At 37.8% G+C, this 26,749-nt stretch overlaps 1 protein-coding gene across 5 annotated transcripts in view; it reads left to right on the top strand.

Annotated features, from left to right (window-relative positions):
- Positions 1-26,479, top strand: part of LOC137260928 (transcription factor SOX-5-like) — a 244,083-nt gene extending 217,604 nt beyond the window's left edge. For all 5 annotated transcript variants that reach the window (XM_067798486.1, XM_067798487.1, XM_067798488.1 and 2 more), the window contains 6 exons: positions 15,846-16,447; positions 16,768-16,972; positions 17,092-17,262; positions 17,574-17,679; positions 17,931-18,073; positions 18,573-26,479. In XM_067798486.1, coding sequence (XP_067654587.1) covers positions 15,846-16,447; positions 16,768-16,972; positions 17,092-17,262; positions 17,574-17,679; positions 17,931-18,073; positions 18,573-18,862 — 1,517 coding nt within the window. In that variant the 3' untranslated portion in view covers positions 18,863-26,479. The remainder of the gene's footprint in view (positions 1-15,845; positions 16,448-16,767; positions 16,973-17,091; positions 17,263-17,573; positions 17,680-17,930; positions 18,074-18,572) is intronic.
- The last annotated feature ends 270 nt before the right edge of the window (positions 26,480-26,749 follow it).

Raw genomic sequence — 26,749 nt, forward strand, 5'->3', positions numbered from 1 at the left:
GAAAGATATTATACAAGATAACATTGTTGTTGAGATCAGTAATGAATTCGTATATGATTTAATAATTTTGTTCATATTGTAATATTTTTTCATAAAGTGATCACTACTGTGTATGACAGCTGTTGCGTATTACTCACACTTTCCCATCAGAGTGACTCCTTTTCCAGCCCCAACGCCATTAATTAACCATGTGCTTCTGTTTATCATGACTTGGATAAGAACACAAAGCCCAATCAGTGACCAGCTTGAATAGGCCTCTTTTGCTTCTTGGTGCTGTAAAGACGATCTCCAAGAGAACAAAGACTACTTATCGGACTTGTATACAGGGAGAGTGCTGTATCTGCCTTTTGCCGCAGAGGAGGGGGGAGATTTCCACAGACACCTGATCTGGTGGGGTGAGCTAAGACAGGCTTTGTCTTGTTATCGCCAATGTGATGGTAATCACAGAGCTCGAGCATAGCTACAATGGTTGCTGGTAGCACTCCCGGCTTTCAGAGGGTCAGCTCTTTGTTTCGAGGTGATCACTAGAACTCAGTATTGTCTGATGGAGCCTTTAAGTCAATTATCATCAAATTCATAATACCTATTGTCATTATTACAATAGAGGGATATTATCCTTGAGATTATTTTCACAGTGTTATAGATTGGATCGTAAGCTTAGATGGTTCAGATACAAACGGTACAGATATTGTAGAATGATTAAACAATGGAGATATTTATACATATGAACACAAACATACATAGTGCTGGTTTTAATTTGGTTCAGAAGACGTAAATGTGTTTGTTAACTTGGTGATGTTTTTGTGGAGTGTTTTACAGAATGTAAACTAAAAAGTAAGTTTATTTGGGAGATAAACACCCTGTAGAGAAGAGATTACACAAATGTGTCAATTCCTTGGAAGGAAATCAGCAAAAGTGTCAGCTGAGCTAAATATCTAATTGGCCGAGCTGATATCTACTTCCTATGACTGCTGCAATCTGTTGAATGTGTGAGAATTTTGACAATGTGCTCTCCACATCACAAACCCTCCAACACGTCACGGTTAATTACTGTCAGTATCTGAATTCACAGTTAATTATCACGCCATGAATCACAAGTAACATTTCTCATTATAAATACAAGACTTGTTTACACGAACACAGGAAACCCTAGCCTTAATACAATGAGCAACAGTTGCTAATCTATGCAAAATTGGTAAACACAATCCCACATGACAATGCTCCGTTCTGTCCCTCCCCCTCTGGTCCCATGGGGCCTCCCTCCCAAAGCAACAGTAGCCAGTTAGGTAACTCCATATGGTTTTGATTGCCATGGGCTAATGGCTTCCTTCCTTGCCCGTTGTCTGGGACAAATGGCTATTGTTTTCCCCCTCTGGCTTTTGTCTTTGTGACTCGCTCCCTTTACCAGCAGCAGCAGCAGAGGCGACTGCCCTCGGGAGATAAACAGCGGGCTAGATAGGGCTGGTTGAGGGAGACAGGAACATTAGTACTGTAAACATAGCTGCCTTCACTCCCTCTCTCATTCACATACAGTTCATTCAGCTACGGCAAGGAGCCACTCTGTCAGTTTATACACTGCCCTCTGTGTGGATGGACTTGTATGCTGTGAGCCTACACTAGTGTCTAACTGCTTGACAGAACTACCAATGGGTGAGTTGTGTTATATTGTGTAGTCGCTACTCTGGGTTACTCTGTGTTAGGTCACTTGTTTTTTTCAGAATGGGTGAGTGTTTGTATTAAGTATTGATATTTTCTTACTGATACATGTATAGTTAGTTCGCTTCAGTCATGTCAAGTTTGGATGTTATGTTAGGGTAAATTTTATGTCAACTATTTTGAGTGTAAAACATAGGAGTTTTACCATGTTTACATCAAACTTTGTATGGTATTTTGGTACCTTCAGAAATCAGAATATTTATCTGTTATACACATTGTGTGTAATGAATATTTTCTAGATGTAATCTAATATTCCTGAAAACAATTATTTATGACGTTGATCCTGTTTATTAACATGTAGCTATCACACACAATCGTGTCTATACAATGTCCATTACCTCTAAGCTTGCTATATATAGACACAATGATTAATTTTGAAAATGATGATTAATAATCACAAAGCAAGATGAAAGGGCAGTGGAACAAAAGCATAGGAAGATAGTTGTGTTGCCTTCACTGAAGTAGATACTGCTAGTTGTACGAGCTTCATAGCGGATTTCCTGTTCCAGTATAACTATAGCAGGATAATGTAGACTGTTGCATGGATAGATGTGTCATATCGTGCATTCCTTTGATGTGGCTCTGTTTAGAGGTCAGTGGGCAATGGTTGTGAAGTTTATCAACTATTGTTCAAATTTGCATCCTATTTACTTATATGCATCCTGAAACCCACTGTATACCTGTTCAATGTAATGAAGTGATCATGTTTGACCAGGATTGGATATTCAGTGAGTTGTAGCAGATTACTTGTCTTATCATTAGAAAATGATTGTAGGATAGAGAGTGTAGAGGTACAGGCTAGAGGGAGGTGAATATTTGATGTTTCCGGGTTGATGCTAACAAGATATCTCAGTAATTATTGTGTCAGAGTCTATCTGAATGTGCAATAGCTTCACTGTCGAGAGAGAATTAAACACAAATATACCTGTCTGTTTGATACATTTTATGTATAACACTGTGAAGAATGCATTAAACAGTGTAAAAACTTTTACAGTATGAAACAAACTTGACTCTTCAACTTTATTCTAATTTTGTTATTTGATTGGAACATTTTCAACAAATTTATTCATCTCTGTATCATTTTTTTAAATACTAGAAGCAAATTAAATATACACTCAAGTTAATTAGTTTTATCATTATTACATTATTGTTCATAGAGATAAAAATATAGATATGAAAATATAGAAATGATATATTCAACTTTATGATTTCTATGTTAAGCCAGACATTTTCTTGTTTAAGGACAGGCAAACCCTGAAGTTACTTAAGTGAAAATAAAATAATTAAAGTTGATGTGTCTGGTTGTTATCAGGCTTTAATGTAATATCCTTTATATTTTGGTTGACTTCATTGTTTCATGTTATTGTTTTTTTAATGAACATCAAACCAACCCTGGAAATATTTTATTTTTTTCTTGGCATATTGACAGAGAAATCAATATACATGAAACGTAATTGGTCGGTTTCAGGCATAGAAAAATGCATTATTACACTGGCGTACAGTATAATGCATAATCAGCCTAAACACGAATGAGGAAAAAACTACTTAAGCAATAAATATTGACTTGCTTCAGAAAGAATGATGACAGTGTGATAAATTATATTTTTGTGTTTATTTTCTCATGCTTGAATATACAGAACAACAAATTTTGCTTTTTGTGGCTCTTTTTCATGAAATACATGTCCTATAAATTTGAATGTGTCCTTTCAAAATATTTCTAATGCAGTTTACACTTAGAAGTTTGAAGCGTATGTAGATGGTCATGTCAATAGATAATGAAGGTTACAGTTAACCAGTTATCAAAACATGTGTTATGTTGTAAATATGTAATTTTTAATGATATAGAAATATATTAGCTTGAAGTAGGGATAAATTAAGGAAATATGTAATACAGATTAAATCTTGTCAGTTGTAATCATAACAAAATATGTTAATATGTAATAGAGACAAAATTTGGTCAGTTTTAATTATGCAGAAATATGTTAATATGTAAAACTGATAAAATGTGGTCAAGTTAATGCGTAATGCAGAAAACATTAGCATGTAAGACTTCAGAAGAGATTATGTGGCTAAAGATCGGGCTCAGAGCATGTGTAGTGTTAAGTGTTCAGGAGAGAGACTGTGAAAGTCATCTAGAATGTATGTACACCACTCATACATGGCCAACCTGGTGTTGAGGGTGTCGCTGAAGTGATGTAAAGGAGCTGTGTTTCAGCTGCTTTTTGACGAAAAGATGACACATCGAGCAACAAACGCTCAGCTTACAATACCTTGCAGTTATCGGTGTGCTGAAGTTTTTACTGGCAAGTCTTTAAACCTATGCAAAGGCAGTTTGTTTTTACATCTTCAAGATTTACAGTGTGATGTATTTCGGCAAATTTACATGCTGGCTTCGAAGTTAAGATAAATCTCGCAACTAATTTTAAATTTGTGATTTTCTTGTCAAAGTTTCAGCTTCTTTTTGCTTTTAATTTACGAGTTGTTTTAATTACGATGAAAGAAGCGGGATGTTGAAGAAGCAGTGCAACAACTGTAGACGTCTCAACACATGGCTTCCGACTCCGTCATAATCATTATGTTCACTTTATCAGAGGTAGCTCACTTATGTATGTATTTGATCGTCAGTTGCTAACCAATGTTATTGGTGACCCGTGTCTTAGAGATGTTTTCAGCTCTTTTATGTGATGATAGGAAAACATGAGGCAAGGAAAAAGTGGAGTTACTTCAGCATCAGAATGCTGTACCCCAAGCATCAAAGACTGTCGAAAATATAAGATTTACTATCAGCACACATGGTTACATTTTTTTCTTACTTCATACTTATTCCCAATCGCAAAGTAGGAAAAAAATTAATACAACATACGGAAAATTAATCATCCGCCCTCTTAAGTTTTCATCATATTCATTTTCTGACAAACAATTCAAGCATTGATAGAGGAACTCTCTGGGAATAAAACAGCTCGGTGGAGAGAATTAATATCAAGACAGGGTGTATGGAGGGAGAAGATAAGCGCCGACCACAAAGACCATATGCACACTTTCCATGCCGGCATGATGATTCCGACTCAGCAGCTCTCTATGACTCACAGGGGAACAAATGAACCTCTTTCTAACTCATATCTCCGCTGTGTGCGTCTTGTGACTTCATGCACTAGAGGAACTTACCAAAGGGGTGCAGACTTGTTTGTTTAGGAAAATAGCTGCCTGTTATTTACGAAACAGTTTGCCATTCCTTGCACAGGCACCTGGTCTCATGGTGATTTTAAGTGATTTGTTCGTATAATTTTCATAACTGTTTTGTATTTTATGCTCAGGGATATTGTTTTGGGAGATAATCAAATGTTAGAGATGACTGACAAATCTGTGTTTTAATTGTGTGCCTCTTCAAACAGTTTTCCACGGACTTTGCAGCAGCATTTGGAAGTAATACATGACATGCAGTGGGAAGATATAACTAATAACACATATGTTATTGCATCATGATTAATTTCAGTTGAAATATATAACATGGCTATAACATAACTGCATTCTCATATGTTAAATTCTGAACCATTTTATTTTTCCATTTATCAACTTTTCCATTTAAAAAACTTATTGTTAGAATGATTTGATACGTACCATTGCAACTGACCTAAACCAACTGAGTCCCTCAGATAGATGTCCTTAGTTTTCAGGCAGATACAATTCAATATACGGAGCAATGAAATTGCCTTAGCTTCTGATAGTATCATTAGGCGTGTCCCTCTTAAAACAAAACAAAAAGCAGTTTTCTGTGCTAAAACAATGCCGCACTATCAAAGCCAAGTACTCTCTACTTATCAGGATGGCCACATTGCAGTCAAAGTGAAAGTAAGAACTTATGAATGTGCACACATTGCACATGTTGTGTCGCTTGATGCCTTGACAACACACGATCGCTTCCACCTCTTTCAATAGCCTTCTTTGATGCTTTTTCCATATTTCTTTGCATCATTGTAGGAATTTGCCCTGAGTGGCAGCATTGTTTAGATTCAAACATCACTGAAATAAAGGGGAGACTACTGATAAGGGAAAGTGTCAAAGATATTTCGGCTGTTTAAAAAGCCATTATCAGAACAGCATGTGTAAACAGCAAGGTCAATGTACTAGAATGTCTGTAACGTTTCCTAGCCGTGATATCAGACTTCTCTTCCTTGCCTTTCCACAGTGCAGATAAATATGCTAATAAAGTAAAATAAATCTTGCTCGGAATGTTATCACATGTGACAGGGAGACAACAGAATGCCTACATGTTTATATTGTTCACCTCTTAACTCATAATCACTCTTTTTCACAAATCCTTTCTCTTTTAGAGATTCCCTTAAATGATGAATGACTGATACAGCGAAATCCAATACCTGTATATTAAATACAGTTCATACTTGAGTTACTTCCCTTTCTTCATGCAAAATGGTGGCTCTTTGGTTCTGGCAATGTAAAATATCCAATTCTACTCTGATTTGAGCAAGTCTATATCAGAATCTAATTTCTCTTTAATGTTAAGGGGTCTTTAACATATGCTTTGTTTAAAACTTTTTAAGCATTTAGTTTCATATCTATGTGTTCATCACAGACCCAGAATAATAGTCTTATGTTATTCTGATTTAGCTGTAGGCGATTTTAAGCTAATTTTGTAAGTCTATCTGTTGTACACTGGTCTGGTATCAAAAGAAAACAGTGTTCTGTTTGACATTTTGATTGGATTTCATTTTTAGCATGAAATATCATGGTGGAACAATAAATGTTTATTTTCCGTCAGACAAGTGGGATATATCCTTACTGACAAGTCCTGCTTTTCTTGTTGAACAATTCGTTATGGGAATTTGATAAAAACAACACTGTATCCAAACATCATAGGAACAACTGCTCCTGTTCTCAACAGAAGCTAGGCCATATGTTTTAAAGCATCATATTTTCACAGATCACATTTCTTCATATACACACAAATGTTGAAACACTTTCTTTTCACAAAATACGATATTATGAGTATATAACTAAAATACATACATTTATGGTTTCTTGAAAGGCTTTTGAGGAAACCGATATCAAAATGCGTTCCGTTGGTTCAGTCTTACTGCAAGTGGGAATTATGTGGCTATAAAAATGCTCCTTTTTTACAGCATTTTACATGCTGAACTGTTATTTGATACGAAAACTTTCTGGATGTTTGTGGCCCCTTATGTATTGTAACAGAACACTGCTCTTGAATATGTCTTGTTCTGAGCAATGGGGCATCCAAAAACCTTTAAAGATGATGAGGAAAGATTGTTTTTTTGTGGCGATAAGATCGGGCATGTGTTTTCTTCCCTTAAAAACTTTACCACTGACAAGGGATGACTTTGTAAGACTGATCAGATAAGGGCTGGTGATTGCCACACTTTGTCAGGCATCAACAAAGAACTTCTCCTTTTCAATTTGTATTGTTTTATTGTTTTCAGTTTTGTTTTTTTTGACATTGTTGGGATAATCAGATTAAAGACTGTCCATTTTATGTTTCATCAAGCTGAGAAAGTGTTTGGTTTGATTGGCATCTGACGTCTAAGACTTTCATGAGGCATAATCAAAACTAATCTCCATTTTTGGTCTCATTGGTTGGCTTTTATCAGAATGCTTGTATGTACAGATTAATCTCACATAGGATATTTCTACCGTAATTTGAGCCTATGTTGTGTATTTTTAAAACCATGATCTCAAATTTAGCTGCTTGAAAGGAATTTTAATTGGAAGTTGGAGTTGAGGCATTAATATGACAGCATGATAATGCAATAATGTGATAATGCATAAGCGTTCGCTTTGTGCAAGATGGTACCTGCAAAAAGGTATCAAATCAGGGTTTAAGATAATGTTTACAATAAACAAAGCACACTTAACCCATATGGGATTGACAAGAGAAAGAAACAAGTCATACACGAGTGGTAAATGTTTGGAAAGTAAAATAGTGTGCAAATGTTTAGATCAGATTTTCTGCACATGGTCTTGAGCTGAACGATCAGGGACATACGGCAACCATCTGGCGAAAACAGGAGACATTTTGTAGTGAGAGATACCTTCTTAAAAAAGCATCTCCTCTCTAAGCTAGGCACTACAGCCCCCACCATGGGCTCCCCATCTGCAAGTCATTGAGAAATAATATCAGGAGGAATTCTGTTGCCTAAACTTTGTTTCCTGCTGAATAAGCCACACACTGCTTTGTGATCTTTGTCTCTAATGTAACCCCTGTCGTGCAATTATTCAGAAAGGGGCAATTTTGTTTTAGAAGGGAAGAAAGTCTTGTTTTTTGTCCAGGAATTTCGGAGGACTTCCTTTTCAACTGACAAAGGGTTTTTGTGAAACGTGAAGAATTCCTGAGAGTTGAAGTCAAGACACTGTCCCTGTGTCAAGTTTTATTTCCACATCCATTTCAACCATTTCTTTGATTCTATTTCAAAATTTTTATGACACTCATTCAACGGCACTGATTCCTGTACTTCTCTTGTATTCTGTGTGTGTATCGCCATTCAACAGGTGCACTTGTATCAGCTTGGGGAAGGAGTTTGAATCAAGGAAATGTATTTTTGGAATGGTAAGATAGAGTTATGGGCCCAATATTGGTGGGGCTAAATCTTCTTTCAGTTGATATTGAGTGTGGTGACATTCTTCTCTTAATGGTGTATGACATCAGAGGAAGAGATCTGTCCAGAGACAAAAGGCTTCATAGATTTATCGGAGGGCTGGGGGCTCCCTGTCAACTCTCTCCAGATCAATTCCCAACTTTAAAAGTATGGCACAGCAGGGAATGCAAGACCACTGAGACAGGGGGTTTCGCAGCTCTGCTAACCTATGAAGCAAGCATGATGCGACTTGATGCATTCGCTATTGTGTTTGATGGAACACATGGCTATCAACGCCACAACATTTCCTGCCTGCCCTGAGAATACATCAATCTAGCGAGGGGCTCACACAATCCCAATCTTGCTCCCATAATAAAGGGCGGCCAACAGTAACTGTTCTCAACTGATAATAGCAACAAAATGGAGTGAAATTCAATCCAGATGGAATCCCCACTAGAATAGCCTTCATTAGGTGTCAGTACATCTAAATATGGACACAAAAGGATGGAGAAACTTCATTATCAGTTTTCGCCAGCTAATGCCAACAGCCCTTGTGTCCTTATAACACAGAAATCTCAACGTTCAGGCAGACACCACTAATCGACTGTTAATATTGGAATGGGTGATTGTCACTCCGGTTATATCATTGATGTTCCTCCGTTGTCAAAGATATCCCTGTAGGTGGAATGGACATCTTGCTGTTTCTAAACTTGTTCATCCAGAAAAAATACATTATTTGGACATATTCTCTCCATAGTCAATCCTGTCCATGTGGCTGAATGATAAGCAAATTGTTAAATTGAAACAAAAAAATGGATATAATTGTTTGGTTGAATTTGTCTCTACATGTATCATCGATGCCCTCCATTTTGAGCATGTGACTCCATGGAATGGAAAGAAATGGGAATGCTTGTTAAATCCAGAGCCAAATCAATGATTCTTTGATTATTTTGTTTCAGCATTTAATATTGTTACAAGTAGAATGGCACATTAGTAATGATCTGCTGAAGATACAATGTGGTATTGTTCTTGGGTAATGCGGATTAATTGAAGGAAGGGGATCTGAATGGTTTTAAATTGGGAACTTTTGTTGCATGGACGTGTGAGTCATCAAGACTGATTGTTTGAGGGTTGAGCATAGGGGGTGAAGAATGGAAGAATTAGACAGGCTGAGTTCAATTGTCTGCGGAAACATGCTCAGATTAGCAGAACTCATCCCACCTGTTTAAGAATACCATCGGTGCCACAAATGGTAATTGCAGTATTGGCTAACTGCAATGTCCAATGTTCCTATGGAATTTCTAATTACTTCAATCGGTCATGGCTTCGTTAAGCTTAATTAAGAGAAGAATGTGAATCAGGCTATTATTCAATATCTGTCCTGTCACTGCCTGAGTGGACACTAATGGAGCTCCTGGTTACTCACCAAGCTGTTGTGGGTATTAGTCATGGCGAGCAAGCTTCAAATTACTTTGTTGGCCAAATTATATTTTCTGTCTCTAGTTTGTTTCAAATTTAGTAGAATATTAATTGTCATCAGATTACTTGCTACTTGACTGCTCATGCCATTAGTTTAGTCCTAAGATTCAAGAGGCTTGTCTTCACGCAATAACTACCACTGTGTCATATCAACAGCACTTACACCAACAAATATGAGACATTTCCAGAAAAACAAAACTTTAAATCTTTCCTGGCTGGCGACACTGTTTCCTTTCTTTTGTTGCAAAAAAGTAAGCTTATTGTTTAAAGAAAAGAGGTTTCCGGATTTTGCTCCCCCTCCCATTTGGGGTGAATAATTAGGGATAGCAGTTGTTTGAGGAAATCAGTTGGCTGTCAAACGTAACCAAATACTAGCTGCCATGACTGACACTAATTAACAGGACGCTATGCTATTGTTTCCTCACAGCATCTCCTAGCCTAATGGTACCTACTCCAGCACTGCTAGCATCATAGTCACCAGCTGGTTTTATATAAACTAAAGCTAAATAGACACAGTAATGCTTGTTTTCTCACAGCATCTCCTAGCGAAATGGTACATATTCAAGCACTGCAAGCATCATGATCACCAGCTGGTTTTACATGAACTAAAGCTAAATACTCATCTTAATGTCTTGCTTGTTATTTTGTGGTTTTGATTGAAATGATTTTTTATCATGTTCATTAAGTTTTCTATACCCCTTTTTGAAACTAGTTTTCAAACTGTTGTAAACTGTATCCCAAATGGAGCCTAGTAATCCTGAAAATAAACTCAGACAATGCATGGCATTTGTGATCAAAGGTTTTTTGATAACCAACTCTAGAACAAATCCATTTTTTGTCTCTGTCATATGAAATGCCAAATCACAGTCATTTTGATTTTTTTTATCCTTGATTGAAGGTGGGTTGTAGATTGAAAATCCTTTGTATGAAGGAAGTCTTAGATGGGTTAGAAATGATAACAATAGGGAAACTACCAAGAATATCTGAGACTAGCGGCAATCAGGAAGTAGTGTGTGAGTCGATCGACCGTGCCACCACGCGCTTTGTCTTCAGTCAGGATGAAATCAGACATGTTCATTGCGATGCCATTCATTGGCTTTATCCCCGACTGACTCGTAATTGAACACTTAACAGAGAAAATAAATCGGCTTTCACAATGTGACGTTTGTAACAAGCTTGATTCCTGCCAGGTAAAAGTCATTCTGTAGTTTGACTCAATCTGTCAGTGTCTCTCGACAAGCACTGATTGACATTATTTAAACACTTTCTAAACAGGAAACGCTAACAAAAACATTTTCTGAGAATGGCCAAACCATTATTTTGTAGTCAAAGACCATCTCTGACCTATTGGCGGCAGCGGCAGGATGGTTTTGCCATTATGACCATGCCTATGTTGTTTCATATTTAATGATTAGGAATTTGTTGGCATGGCTGTTGCTGTTTGAATGTTCCCACTGTAACAATATTAGTGAAGGACAGGAGGTGTTATGGAGGAACCATCATGGTAGTCACAGTCATGTTTGATCAGGACATTTTGTATGTTTTTCATACTGAGTTTCAAACAGAAGCTGAGTGTAATTCTAGAAGATTCAAAATCAGTCTCACAGGGGGAGGGAAGGGGAGACTTGTGTTTTTGGGATTTCAGTCCTTCATTGTGATAGTTTGCTGTTGGGTAGAAACTATTTAACACTTACGACCATGTTTTGGGATCTTTTCATAAACATTTGGTGTAATCATTATTTGACACAATTGTCAGAATCATACAGTGATCTTTGTGGAAAGGGCCAAGTAACACAAAATGATCAACCTGTCATGACAGTCATAACCTTTCTGTCTTACGACAGGTTAAGATGGTATCATCACTACTTGATACTGACTCATAAACATGAATTGTCAGAATCATACGATGAACCATGTGGAATTGGCCAGGTCAACACCAATCAATTTTACTGTTACTACTGTCATAACTCTCACCTAAACATACAACTTACGACAGTGTAAGTAAGACAATGATTGCTCAGTGATATGGGTCAAAGTTATTGCAATTTGATCCCCCTGTTATGACTGCTGACTGCTGTAACCTTCACCACATACCACAGTATAAGACAATGATTGCTCAGTGAAATGGACCAATGTCAGCACAAATTGATCCACCTGCTATGTAACCTTCCAGACATATGACACTGTAAGATGAAGAAGGATTTGTGCAATGGCCCTCATGTCAACAGACTGTTCCAGCACATGGTGAAACATATATTCCACATATCATAAAAGAACACGACACATACAATCTTTATAGCCCAGTTACGTTATTCCTGAAAGGTACATTTAAATCAACGTTGGAAAAATCTTTGGTAAATACGCCTGTTTTATCTCAGAGTGCCCCAGTCAAGATAAGGCTAGGAGCATTTCAAGAACATTTCTCATGTAAGCAGTGACATCATTGGCTGAAGAACGAAATCGGTTGATCTGTACTATAATAGCCTGTTGTATGGAAAACAGTAAGGCAAATCTAACCATGTGTTTTGTAGATGCCGAGCCTATCTAAACACCAGCACTTTAACTTAATGTGTTTTGTCAGCATGGCATGGCAGATTGGCTAGTCCACTTGCAGGAATTGGGGACTGTACCAGGTCTCTAAAATTCCCAGCTTTCTAATTGCCGACCAGCTGTATTTTTCTTCCCCTTCTCATGATTTCTTTCAAAACAAATCTCAACACAAGAGGTTAAATTTGAAATTTTGAAAAGTGTTATTTTGTATCGCCTGTCTGCCAAGTTAGAAGTGTTTGTTCTTCAAGATGCTGCTCAAACTTTGGTTTCAATTCCTAGATCGGATCCTGCAAGGTGGCCCCAAAAAGACCTGCTTGAAATGGGTATTGTTTGCCTTTGAAATTCAATATGGTTGAATCTGGTATGCTTGTGAAGGTCTTTGGAAACAATACGGTTTCATTTGCATGCATCATTTAGGAGGCATCCGGCATTGCAAACCCATCATCAGAAATGCACTCCATGATTCCGAGTATGTGGAAGAAAGGATATTTTTAGATGTCTTGCATATTGCACATATAGACGCCAAACAAAATCGTTTTATGCCCTGCTGGTTTAAGACCTCTCTTTGGAAATTGATGTTGATTTTGTCAAAAAAGTAAGTGTAACAATATGCTTTGGAATTATCAGATGATGAAAATGACATTGTATGCTGGTGAATTAGGACATTAAAGGTCTTTCTACGAGCAAAGCATATGGGTAGAAATAATGGCAGATGAAATGTTAAATCAGAAAAACCTGACTATTCTGTACTGTCTGTACTTGTCATTGAGAGCAGTAGGGGAATAGTTTAACATTAGGTAACTGTTCCTAACTGGATGTGTTGGTATGGTAGAAATAGGATACACAACATAAACACACCACAATAAGCCTGTAGCTGCTCCTTTATGTTTGTTCTGCTTCAACTTTATCCATAAACACAGAGTAATTGGTCTTTGTTAAGAACAGCAATCGTCTCATGACAAAACCATATGTTAATTCTTCCCCCAAAGAATGGCTGCTATAGGCCTGTCAAGTCATTTGGGCAGGATCACAATTTTCTTTTTGCCTGAAAGAAAATAAACAAAATATATCATAAATTGAAGGCAAGATCATTATATGTGACAGGAAAACAGTATATGCTTTGTCTGGGTATCGGAAATAAACAAGCTCCAGTGGAGTAGTATGTGAATTTGGCTCATAAATATGATCAATTACCCCTAAAATTGTAAAAAGTTTCTTTTCAACTGGTTTGGGCATTTCAATGGTGGGTTTGATCAGAAAATAAGACATCTACATTGTGCACTTGAAATGTTTAAAGGATGTCTGTTCATCTTAAACACAGTCCAATTAGACTTCTGAGATGGTGAAACAATCACCTTTGTTTATGTATTTTGTAAAAGTGCCATGGTAAAAAAGTCTGTGGGAAAAAAATCACGTGTGAATTTGTATAACAAGCAAGATGTGTGTTTGACACAAGAAACATGTTTTGTTTGGAGAGATAGGAACCTAAGTCCTTCAGTTAGGCAAATGACAGTGTCAACGATGTTGAAAAAGCAGGGTGTATTTAAAGAAGAACATATGATATGATGATTGGATGAGGGAGTGTTGTTTCTAGCCAATCAGCTGCTGATCTGTCTGCTCGTGTTTCATCCCAGCTGTCACAAAACAACTTCATACACCGGAACTTTGTATACTGACTCACCAAAAACTGGAAAACTAACAGAAAAGACAAAAACACAAAATGGCAAAATACGAGCAGACAAACTAGAAGAAATCTTTGTTTTCAAACTGCAGTCCTTGTTTAAAATAATTAGTGCAAATTTATGGTTCGTCCTAAGCTTATGAAAATTTGAAGGGCTTAGTTTTTGCTCGTCTTTCAAAATAATAATAAGATGTTTATGTTCTGCTTGGAGTGCAAGCAGAATCATTTGTGGCATTAGCAGAAAGTGGATTCTGTTCTTGGGTTGGGTGAACCGTGGAAGATGCACGATGGCCGAGACCTTGGTTTTTGCCTTATCTGCTTGTGTATCTGTGAGTGTTTTGATAACTTGAGGTGTTTAGTGGTTATCTCATGGAACATGGTCCTTGTCGGTACTCGCTTAGACATCTTGTACTCGCTTAGACATCTTGTTTGACTGGAGAAATAAAGAAGAGATTCTTGGTGAGCTAGTGATATTAGAGCTATTGAGATGTGAAACAGTAGAGAGCTACGACTTGTGATAGGATGGTGTGGTTGGAGCTGCTGTCTGTTATGTGGTCTCTGTTGTAGTACATCTAGATGGAGTCAGAACAGCAGCAATAGTAACAGGGATAGTAACAGGAACAGCAGTAGTAACAATAAATGCAATAGTAACAACAAAACGGATAGTAACAAGAACAGGGATAGTAACAACAGGGATAGTAACAGGGTTAGTGACAGGAACAGCAATAGTAACAAAACAGCAGGGATAGTGACAGGAACAGCAATAGTAACAAAACAGCAGGGATAGTGACAGAAACAGCAGTACTACCAAAAGCAGGATTAGTGAAAGGAACAGCAGTAGTACCAAAAGTAGGATTAGTGACAGGAAAAACAATAGTAACAACAGGAATAGTGCAGGAGTCAGTAGTGACAACAGCAGGGATAGTGGCAGGAACAGGAATAGTGACAACAGCAGGAAAAGTAACATGAATAGAACTGGCAATATTAACATCATTTGCAATAATAACTTTCAGACTGATACCAGTGGTGCTAGTATTGTTTCTCATTGTGAAATAATTGCTGTTGATGTAGGGATGTAGTGTTTTTAATGCAGATGCCACAGTGTATCTCTCTTGGCAGTGGCAACAATGTAGCAGTGTTGTAGCTGGCTGATACAGATTGATATCACATGTTCGCAAGACTTTATGAGGGCTCCTTATCAGACGCTTCCTCTTTCATATCCACCATCAAAGCAGTGTCTTGTAATGTTGGGTACTAATGACCCATCACTCAAAGGCGTCCTCCTCACAAGGGTAGCTGGTGCTTCATGTACCATTGTTAATGTACACTTGTGGTTCATAAACATGACTTGGCACCCGAGCCATATGTTATACCATGGTCATCATCACTGCTGCTACTGCCTGTTGATGACGTGCTGGAACACTTCTCCGTTTGCACAATACAGGAGATCGGCATTTCATGACAGTGTACCAAGTGCAAATTGCTTTAAAAGCTGGCATTATAACATCAACTGCACCTGGCCCCTGTTGGCTTGCTGTCAGCAAATGAGGTTGTTGTACAACTTATTCCAGTTAATACTTCAGTTCATGTACCTCTTGTAGATGATGATGATGATGATGATGATGATGATGATGATGATGATGATGATGTTGTTTGGCATATTGTCAGATAAAGCTTTTAGCACTGTTTATTCCAGATGATACTTTTGTAACTTATATCTGATAATTTACCTGTGTATATTTTTAGATCATATACTGCTGAATGTAACCGTTGCTATATGTGTAATGATGGCAGTTGTGTTTATGTTTCAGTTTCGTCAGTACCGAACCAGGCCCGTACCTCTCCCAAGGCATCTTCCCCTAAAGGCAGTGAGCCTCACAAGCCTTCAACGTCTCCCCAGTTGGCCACCTCACCCTATCCCCAGGCCCGTCACACCCTGCCCTCTCCACCTACAATGAGACAGACAAGCCCCCACATGCCAGTCCTGGGTTCAACTCCTGGTTGGCCCAGTGGACACATTGCAGTGCCAATGAACCACACAGACCAAGAAGCACCTCTCAACCTGACCAAACCGAAGCATGAGGCCAAATTTGACCGATTGTCTGATGACCACATGGGTGCGATGCATGGTCGGTCTATCAAGAGGGAGCCAGTTGTCACACCTCCTCCCGCTCACAGCAATCACAAAAGGCAGCATCAGCAACAACACCAGCAACAGCATCAGCAGCCAACAGCGCAGACACCACCAACGACAGACATCTCATCCTTGATTGGGTTGAGATCCCCATTTGGCATCCCCGCTCAGTACATCACAAGCCCATACCTCGGCATCCCGGCACATTACCCCGGTCTCACACTAGGAGGACATGCTCACACACTCAATGGCGCCAAGTCGCCATCTGAAAGTGAAAAAGTGAGGAAATTATAACATAATCATTACACTGCAGTCACTACTGAAACCACTTGAATTTGTGTTTAGCTGTCTATGCAGAAACAACTTAAATCTCCAAGTCCAAATAAGTTTGCCCATTTCCTTTACAAAGCTTGTACTCCTTATTAACCACGCTATGGATCAAATTACTTTTCACTAGACAACTTTTAGGCTACCTGTCTCAAAGAAAATTAATTATTCAATCATTGACAATCTGGAATCATATACCTGTTGTGTGACACTGAATATCTGAAATTTAGACATATTTAAAAAAATGTGTACATTTTCTGTCATTTTCCCAGGAGAGTTACGTACAGGAAGCATTGGCACGGCAACTAGCGGCATCAGTTAGTGGTCCAGTGTTCCCAGGTCTTCACCATGTACCACTCTATGCAAGCACGCCATCCCCAACGATGCCACAACTCACTCAGCTGAGTGGCGCCAAGGACACCCCAAGCATGCCCATCTCCAGTGATGACAGTCAGAACTACGTGCAGCATCTACAGAGTAAGTTCTTCAATATCCACCATCTGGTTTTGGCATAAAAGTTCCATTCGTATTATCTTGCAAACTATTTTATGTCTATGATCAAGATGTTTTATCTAACTTTGGTATAAAAATTTTAGGTAAGATGTTCGGTGCGAAGATTATCCGAGCACAGCGTGAGAAGAACGAGCCAGGGAGACCTCACGTAAAGAGGCCAATGAATGCCTTCATGGTCTGGGCTCGAGAAGAGCGACGCAAGATCCTAAAGGCATGCCCAGATATGCACAATTCCAACATCTCCAAAATACTAGGTACGTAGTAATCACTCCCTCCCTCACTCACTCACTCAATTAGCAGCCAAGACGCTGTATGGTAGGCAGTCACAGTCTTCCCATTTCCATTGCAGAAAGGGGCAATGGGGTACCCTAGTGGTTAAAGTGTTTACTAATCACTCCAAAGACCCAGGTTTGATTCCCCACATAGATACAATGTGTGAAGCCCACTTCTGGTGTCACCCATTGTAATATTGCTAGAGGTGGCATGAATCTAAACACACCCACTTCCAAGCAGAAACATACTGACCTATTCTGTATGATGTTAAATGTTTGCTTGTTTCTCCCAGGAGCAAAATGGAAGGCGATGTCCAATGCAGAGAAACAGCCATATTATGAGGAACAATCTCGTCTCAGCAAACTCCACATGGAGGCGCACCCTGATTACAGATACAGGTATGCTAGTTTCCACACAACTTGCTTGCTATAAACATCAATATTTTCAAATATGTAACATATTTTTGATGTGTACAAATTTATCTTTCTTATTAATTCAATGAGTTATATGATAATTGGAAACAATTAGATGCCACTTTGTGGAATACTGTTTTATTTTATGGAAATCTTTGTTCAAGTATCAATGAACTATAGCATTAATAAAGCTATTTACAAACAGGTTTTGTACATTTGGTGAACTGTTGTTTCAGACCCAGGCCTAAACGTACATGTATTGTTGATGGAAAGAAGCTGAGAATCTCCGAATATAAAGCGTTGATGAGGAGTCGGAGGCAAGATGTTAGACGGGTGTGGTACGGAGAATCTGGAGCGACATATGTTGAGGGTTTACTATGTAAGTGCTTATATGATGTGATAAGCTAAAATCTCATGACTTGTTTCGCATATAATATTGACAATGCCTAAAGTGTTATTGCATTAATTGTTTGTTGTGGAAGTGTTCCCAAATCAACACATCGGTCAGGGAGTATGATTTAATGGCACCACTGAAGTGGTTAGTAAGTCAAAGGGAGATAACCCTACATGTAATGAAGAGTTGTAAAATCGTCACATTTAGAATTCAAAATGACGGATTGTGTAAATATCTCTTCCAAAATGTAAGTAGTCTTAGACAGAGGGAGTTAGTCATATTATACAAAACAAACTTCTTTTATGCGTCTTTGAGATGTTTTGATACAGATTCTTGGTCTTGAGTCTTGAGTCTGTCTTGAACAAGGGAACATGTCATGCTAGCATTGAACAGATGAACTTGATGCTGATTCTAGAATCAAACATTCAGTAACAGCATCAGAATGTGCATTCAGCCTTTACAATAGCTGCTATTTCTGTTTCAGCTTCGGAAGGAACAGGGCCTTCTAATTCCAACTTCGATCCCAGCCAGTTCTTGAAATCTTCTTCTCCAGTAAACACCAGCCTAAGCAATGGTGAAGCCAGTTCCCCAGTTAACAACGGTAATTCCATGCATGATGACAAACTCTCTGGCTGGGACTCAGAACACCTTCAGAACGGTGACATGAACGACATCGACGGTGGTTCCGATGTAAGCATGGACACCTCGTATACTGATGCATCGAACACCAGTTTTGGAAACAGTGCTGTTACGGAGGAGATGGCGTCAACATAGTTCCCAAGGATTTGTAGTTTACCACAGTGCATATTTAATATAATGTAACAATGGTGCTAGATATGTTTAGACTCCCTAGCCTGCGTCGTCCATGATGGTTGCTCCCCCTCCAGCTGCTCCTGGAGATGAGTGTGGTCATCACACAGAGGAGATGTGGCCCTGACCATCGTACACCAGAGCACCTGCTTAGAAATATGAACTCTCTGTTGTCCTAATTCCACAGTGTTTGGAGAAATGAAGCTAGCCTTGGACGTCATCTCCAGAGTTGTGCTTGAACTATCTCCGCAAAACATGTCGGTTTGACCCAATGACTGCAAGTGTTTTAGCTTGTTCTAGCAAAGAACACATGCTTGGCTTACTGTCATTACAGGTGCTTGGACTGACATTGCTAGAGGTCTTGCTTCACAGACTTCTGGCTTCTTGGCAGCATTGGAGAAATTTGTACAGACTTCATCGAAGCTTGAAACCAAAATTCCTCACTCCTCTGGCTGCAAATTGAGCCCATTTTCCATGCCAAGTCTGGCCTACATCTCACTGTGTTGATAAGGTCCCATCAGATGGGGTGGCAACATGCAACGAATTCATGGTGCCATGAACTCCAGCAACATATCCTTGTTCTTGTCCCAGTTGAGTCTGTGCCCATGACAATTCCAGGACAAGCACCAGGCACTGCAATAGGAAAGATGACCAACGAAACTCACTGTCCAGTTTATCCACGCAGTCAGCGCCACTGTGCCACTAGTTCCCGCTTCTAGATGCCTGTATATAGACATATTAGGCCGCACCTCGACAAGACTCTGTCTATCAGAGCACAACTTTATACTATCCTCTCACTGTGTAGAAGTGTTCCTGTTGTGGAATCACTGTATTACTGGTACGCCATGGATACGTGTAACATTGTATACACTGTATGACATTGTATACAGATCTGTATGCAGTACAGTATGACATTGTATGCAATACTTCATTGATATTGTGTACAGTTTTGACATGACAGTACTGTAGACAGTACTACAGGGTATGACGATACTATGAGCAGTACTGTATCACATGACAAAATGGTATAACAGTACTGTGTACGGTACTTTGTCATATGGCGATACTGGTGCACAGTACTATATCACATGACAATATGTGTACAGTACTATATCAATACTGTAAACAATATCAAAACACAATTTCTGTATGCTGTATACAGTACTACTGACATGAGGATACTGTACAGCAGTATCACATGACAATACTGTTTGTAGTACTATATCCCATGTATACTGTATACAGTACTACTGACATGACGATACTGTACAGCAGTAACATACGACAATACTGTTGTCAGTACTATATCCCATGTACACTGTATACAGTACTAATGACCTACCAGTAAGTACGGGCCTGTACCACTGTACTGAGTACTAACACTGCCTATGGTATAACAACACCATGTAACGATGGCAATGGCCTTTTGTATGTAATTCTGGGTCCAATATAGATTGAGGCATCCCCTCTCTCAGTCCATATTGCTGTTGTCCTATTCCTAGGTTCATGCTTAGCTCTGTTGACCTCGGCCATTCATTATAATACACTCCGGTCCATCTGCCCAAGTGACCACTTCATAGATCCAGCATTTGGGGAAATAAAATAATGTGTTTAACGTTTTATTAATTTTTTTCAAATAAAAAAAAATAATTACTTTGTACTTTCTCTCAAAAGGGTTAAAGCATGATTATATTATCAAAATTTTACCATTTCTGGTGTCCTACACAATGATATTGCTGGGATATTGGTGTAAAACCAAACTCACTCACTCAAAATTGTACATGTATGAAAGTGTTCTCAGAATGAGTTATTATTTAAAATTATCAGTAAAAGTCCAAGTACATGTACATTGGACAATAATTAGTATGTTAAGGATATATTAAATGCATAACCCTCTTTTCCATTTGTACTTGTTAATAGATTCAAGATCAGTTGTTGAGATAAAGTTAATACTGGCAACAAATTAACAGTACTAAGATCAAGTGGTTTATCAGCTTACAATGTTCATAGTTTAGTACCAAAATAGTGGTAGTGATAATTAGTCATAGTGTTTGAAAACTTGGCATTCTGGCTGGCATTGATACTTTATGTTTGCAAACATTTTCTTTTGTTTTGCTTCGTTGGTTCTAGTTGCCAAGGACATAGATTACGTCTGAGGCAGATGGACCGGGTATATCGAGGCGAGGTGCTGTTGTATTTGAGTCAGTTACATCCACTACTTCACTGTTGTCAACGCTGCTGATGTTGAGGGCATGGTTTATTAATGTAGAATATTGAGTGCCAAATCTACCTTGTTAAGGTTTCTGATTGTTTAAAGTTTAGTTCTTCCTATCTTTGCCATATACGTGTGATCATTGTTACCTTTTGAGTAGAATTTAAACCTAGAGTCTTTCTTCGGTATAGTATGCTCTTGCGAGAGATAGTTCCTCTTATGAAGTAATTTTGTTGACTCTTATGCTGTTAGGAGATGACGATTAAAGCTGGGTTACCTGCCTTGGTTTCTGTTGACTTGTTTTCACATGTTGAAAGATTTATTGAGTGTGATGCCGTGTAAATTTGTTTTGAGGATGTTAGGGAGAAATACCTTTAAGCACTGTCAATTTATTTTGAGAAAGCTGTAAATATGAATGGCATGGAAACATTTCTGCTGTGTTATTCTAGGAATTGACGCATATTGTGTGTTTCTGGAAGAAATTGATTGAATGCATAATTATAAAATAAATGACAAAAGTGCCAAATTTGGATTATTGTATTAATGCATTGACAGTGCACAAAATGTGAGTGTTGTGTTAGAGATAGCAGTAAGGGGAGGTAACCCTGATAGATCTGTAATGTGATAGAAACCTGTACATAGGTCACAATGCACCGAATACACCAATGACAGGGATGTACTAATTAGATGCTAGAGAGGATCCCTGGCTAGTTGTGATGAATCTTGAAAGAGGCCTGCATTATTAGAGGCAGTATTGTCCGTCTTCCGTCAGTTGAACCTCGTGTGGTCGACACAGTAGATTCAAAGTGTGTTGAGTATGATAAAATCATGTCTTCCTCGGTGTTGAGCACTGGCCATTGGTCAGACTCATGTGGGTGTACGTACACACTGGCGGAACTGTAATGTATTAAGTAGGTTGTCCTCACATTCATCTGTCTCAAGGCATGGACCAACATTCTATTGTCAATACTCCAATTAAACAGATAGTCGTGATTGATGACAAATTAATAGATTAATGACATCAATTTTTGTTATGTTTTTCAAAACTGAATCAGAAACAGGAACTCTTTTGAGATCTTCTAAAAAAACTTTTTAAAAGTATTTTTAAGAGAAGTATAAATTTGTTACCAATCACTTCTGTGTAACATGTACTGGGTATAATTTTTGAAGCCATACCTGTAATATATGTATTTTGTTAGTGTTGAGATGTGGATTGAATATAAGTCATATTATCATAGGTTTTTAACACTTTAACTCTAAGTGAACCATATTACCCGTATGTTATCCTGAGACGAGAGTTATCGTGTTACCTACTGTGCTCGTATGATATCAGTATGTTTATATTCATTAATCGTCATAGTAACCACTAGACACTTGGTCTTGACATAGCAACTATTTATCAACATAGGACCATTATTTATGAAGACAAAATGTCAAACATCTATATGAATCCTCATGTAGATTAACTAGGAATGGCTTCAGAAGACTGAAACGAGTTATTGTGACTGTGTGAGGTGACAAAAGTATGTCCCTGTATGATACAGTATGTATCACACGGTATGTGGTGTGTATGTCTATAGACAACGTCGTATGTCGCCAATGCTGCTCACAATTGTATCCATGTATTTATGTTAAAGTGTTTATTGGGCATTGGTGTTTGTGCCCTTACGACTGTCCGCTGTTTGTGGGCTAAATCCTATAACATAATTGTTTATTGACGTACGAGTTTATATAACATGACTTTGTTGATGTTGGTGGGTGCATGGTGATGATCTCGTTTTATCGGATGTGTTATTTTTTCTTATGTCTATTCTGCTGTACCATTAAATGTATACCTGCATGTGTTGATTTTGGTGCCTGTAGTCTCTATATATTGACAAGAAAGAGCAACGACATTTACATATTTTGTACCTGCATTCGAACAAACCTGTTTCATCTGAAACAACAAACTAAAAAATATTTCAAAGAACATCAGTGTTTTCTTTTCAATATGGAATTTTGAGACTTGTGAAATTAAAACTTTGTTTTGCTCTTGTCGTAGTGATGATTCCTCTTCCCCATCATTGTGACTTAGTCGATTTCCTTCTGAAAACACATTCCTGGCTCCGTTGATAAATCCCCATAAAAAGCTTCATTCTGTTGTCCGCGAAATTACTGCTGTCACTCCCAACATCCTTCTCTTCCTCCTAACGTTTGCTGTCACACAATGCTGTCAGACTGTTGATTCCATGACTATCATTAAATATCATTTTATTTGTCACAAATTTGCTCAATTTTATTATTGGTTATTTGTCATAAACTTGTTCAGTTGGAATATTTTCTTTTTTATATTATGCTATTGCATCAACGTGACGATTTGAGAGTTTCAAAGGGTTATGTTTACTTGTGCATTTCTTATTAATACTGTATTGTATTTGAAACCAACGACCCTGCGTAGTGTGGGAGCATAGACAAATAGTCCGGGTATTATTGTTTAGCTTTAGGCTGCTTAAACTCCACATTTCATTACAAACCTCCACATGGAACCTTCAGTGCCTGATCCGAAAGGAAGGGCTGTTTATCAGTGTTGGAGGGGAGACTGGAGTCTCGAGTTGTGTGTCTGCTTCTGCCGCTATGACAGACATGAAGTCCCCAGGGGGCATTCATTATGCTAGGATATGTAGTTGTTTTGTCTCTAAGTTATATTCTTTTTAATTTTTATCCCAGTTTTTGATATGTGCTATTGTAGAGCCTCTATTTCATGATTTTTCTTGAACGTTTTAGTAGTGATTATGATACCATGACACTGGCATGTTCTGAACCACAGACATCCCTGTCCATATTCTCCCTCAGTTTATAATGGTTTGTTCCACTGGAAACCTGTTACCCCACTGTTTAGGGTTAAATCCATTCAAACAACCTATCATCCCTCAGTTGACCATGGATTAATCCTTTCAAATGACCTGACGTACGTTCCAAAAGGAACATCACCATTTTCATCATTTTCCTTTCGTTCAGTGATTCAGCTCATCTCAAACACAAGTCCCTGTCAAATTTAACTGTTCATCCTATCAGATATTCACCACCCATCAGTCCATTATGGAACAGTCCATCATAGCTATCCTCCGCCCCTACTTCATGGTTCAGTCCACTGGACACCAGTCCACTGGACACCCGGACACATCTCTGTCATCAGCGTTCCATTCTATAGCTCAGCTCTAGGTTTAGTTCATGGAAAATAGCAAATTCTAACTTTTTCACTCACGGGTATTTTGTTTGGGTAATGTCCTGACAAAATTAGTAAAAGGTAAATAACTCTTTTTATTATAATGTATCATGATCCAGCCTCTGTTATGAATTGTAATACATTTCCTATGTATGTCGAAATTATTGGGTTTTCTTTTGATAACTGGGTCACGGAAGAGCAAGTGACAACTAAGTACTAGTATCTGTCACATTTTGAATAATGTTCTTTCAATTTATTCTTTATACCTAATCTGAAATAATATACTGCATAATGAAAAACTGTAAAGTCTTGACAGTTATGTCAGTGGAATCTCTTATGAAAAGCTAAGATCTTATTTAAAGAATTCTACTTTGCTTTGTAATATTATCACAAAACAGTTTTAATTTATTTATTTCTTAAGCATAATAAGTGCGATTTAATCTTTACAGGTTGTGTCAAAGTCCTATATTTAGATATTGAACAATGCATATAGTAATAGGTCACCAAGGTCAAAGGTCACATGCATATTCTAATTTAAATACTGCCAAATGTTTATTTCAGTATCCAGAGTTTATAAGTCAGTACTCACAGAGGTAATCCTTTAGCGGATGATCCTTTGAGTGAGCTCTAGAACTACATCTGTCCTTGTGACAGAAAATTTTATTTTTATTTAGCATTTTCCTGATGACTTGGGTTTTTTTTCAGTTTTTATCCAAAAAGTGTTCAACTTCAATTTATGAGCCTTTCATGTCTCCCCTGAATTGTGTATTAAATTCAGTGTTCAATGGTGTACTTACTTTTTGAATGTTTAAGCGTTGAGAAGCAACTATGAGTGCTGCAACCTGTTCTTCCAGTGTTAGGGCTATCACAAAGATAGCCTAGCAAATACCTCGTATATCTGAAATCTCAATCCAGTTGCCAAATACATTTAATGGAACTGAATGAACAGTTTTGTTCTTGTTGAAATGGAAGGTTACTGTATAAGTAGTTTCTTTAAGGGGGACTAATCTGTTGTTCCTATTGTCAGTTTTCTATAGGTAAAAATGTTGTAATTGTTGCAAAACCGGCATTGTCTCTATGTAGTCAGGATAAACATTAAGTTTTCATCAGTGTACAAACAATTGTATTTAACAAACTGAGACTGCCCATTTGAGCAGAGTCCCCCTCTAAGATACCACAAAATATTACACATTAATCTTGGACATATTTGATAGTTTTACAATCAAAAAATTTAACCTGCCTTCCACTGTAGATCTAGTAATAGTGCTAGATTGGGCCACTTACAGGTAATATCTCCTGATTGTTATTTTAATACATTTTGTGAGAAAACTCTACGGAATATACCTTTTCTTTAGTAGAATATAAACTGCTGTAGTTTCATATGCCAGGTATTTTTGTAATGGATAGAGTATTTTAGATTTCCATTTCACTTTTAGTGATGTTTAAATATATATTTTAGAAGTTCGTATTGGGATACATTGTAATGGCTTACTGCAAATGTATACAGCCGCCAAGCACAACGAACAAATGGTCAGAGCAATAATCACAACTGATGTGTTTTCTTTCTCATGTCATTCTTCCATAATTTATTTCTATGTCAAAATAGTCGTGATCAGTTTTATCGCGAGTGGAAAAGATAAATGATCAACATCGTTTTTTATCTTTGTTAGATAAGTATTTAGATACTCACGTCATGGTGTCATGTTGATGTATATTTTGTCAGTAGAAATCATATAAGAATAGATTTGGCAAGATGGTCCAGTGAACTTTCAAACTTAAATGATTGAGTGTTTACAGTTGAACAAAACTGCTCATAAATGTTAAATTTGTTTCAGTTTAGTTGTAATCTTGAATATTTGCTATTGTTTAATTTGTCACTTCATGCCAAACTTATGCTAGAATTAACAAACCATATCTTGAATGTTACATCATATCCCACAATCCTTTGTTATCGACCAATCAACACCCTTCATATCAATCATGTGACTGATAGCCTCAACTTCATCAAGATGGCGGACTTTTGTTGCGGCCATCTCTCTGTGTTAAGTATCCAATGTTGAACATGTTATGTGTGCTTAAGATTAATAACGTATAGTTGTAAGTTATAGATTTGATACAATAATTTTTGTGCAAAAATTGAATAAATCATTTTTATTATACATAATGTCTTTGTGTTGCTGTTTGTTCGTCATGTTGGTACAAAGCCCATTTTTGGTGAGTGAGTGAGTTTAGTTTTATGATGCACTCAGCAATGTTCCAGCTATATGGCGGTAGTGTGTAAATAATACAGTCTGGACCAGACAATCCAGTGATCAACAGCATGAGCATCGATCTGCATAAATGGGAACCAATGACATGGGTCAACCAAGTCAGCAAGGATGATCCCCTGGTCCCATTAGTCGCCTCTTACAACAAGCATAGTCGCCTGTTATGG

This window comes from Haliotis asinina, chromosome 14, assembly GCF_037392515.1.
Source record: "Haliotis asinina isolate JCU_RB_2024 chromosome 14, JCU_Hal_asi_v2, whole genome shotgun sequence".
NCBI lineage: Eukaryota > Metazoa > Mollusca > Gastropoda > Lepetellida > Haliotidae > Haliotis > Haliotis asinina.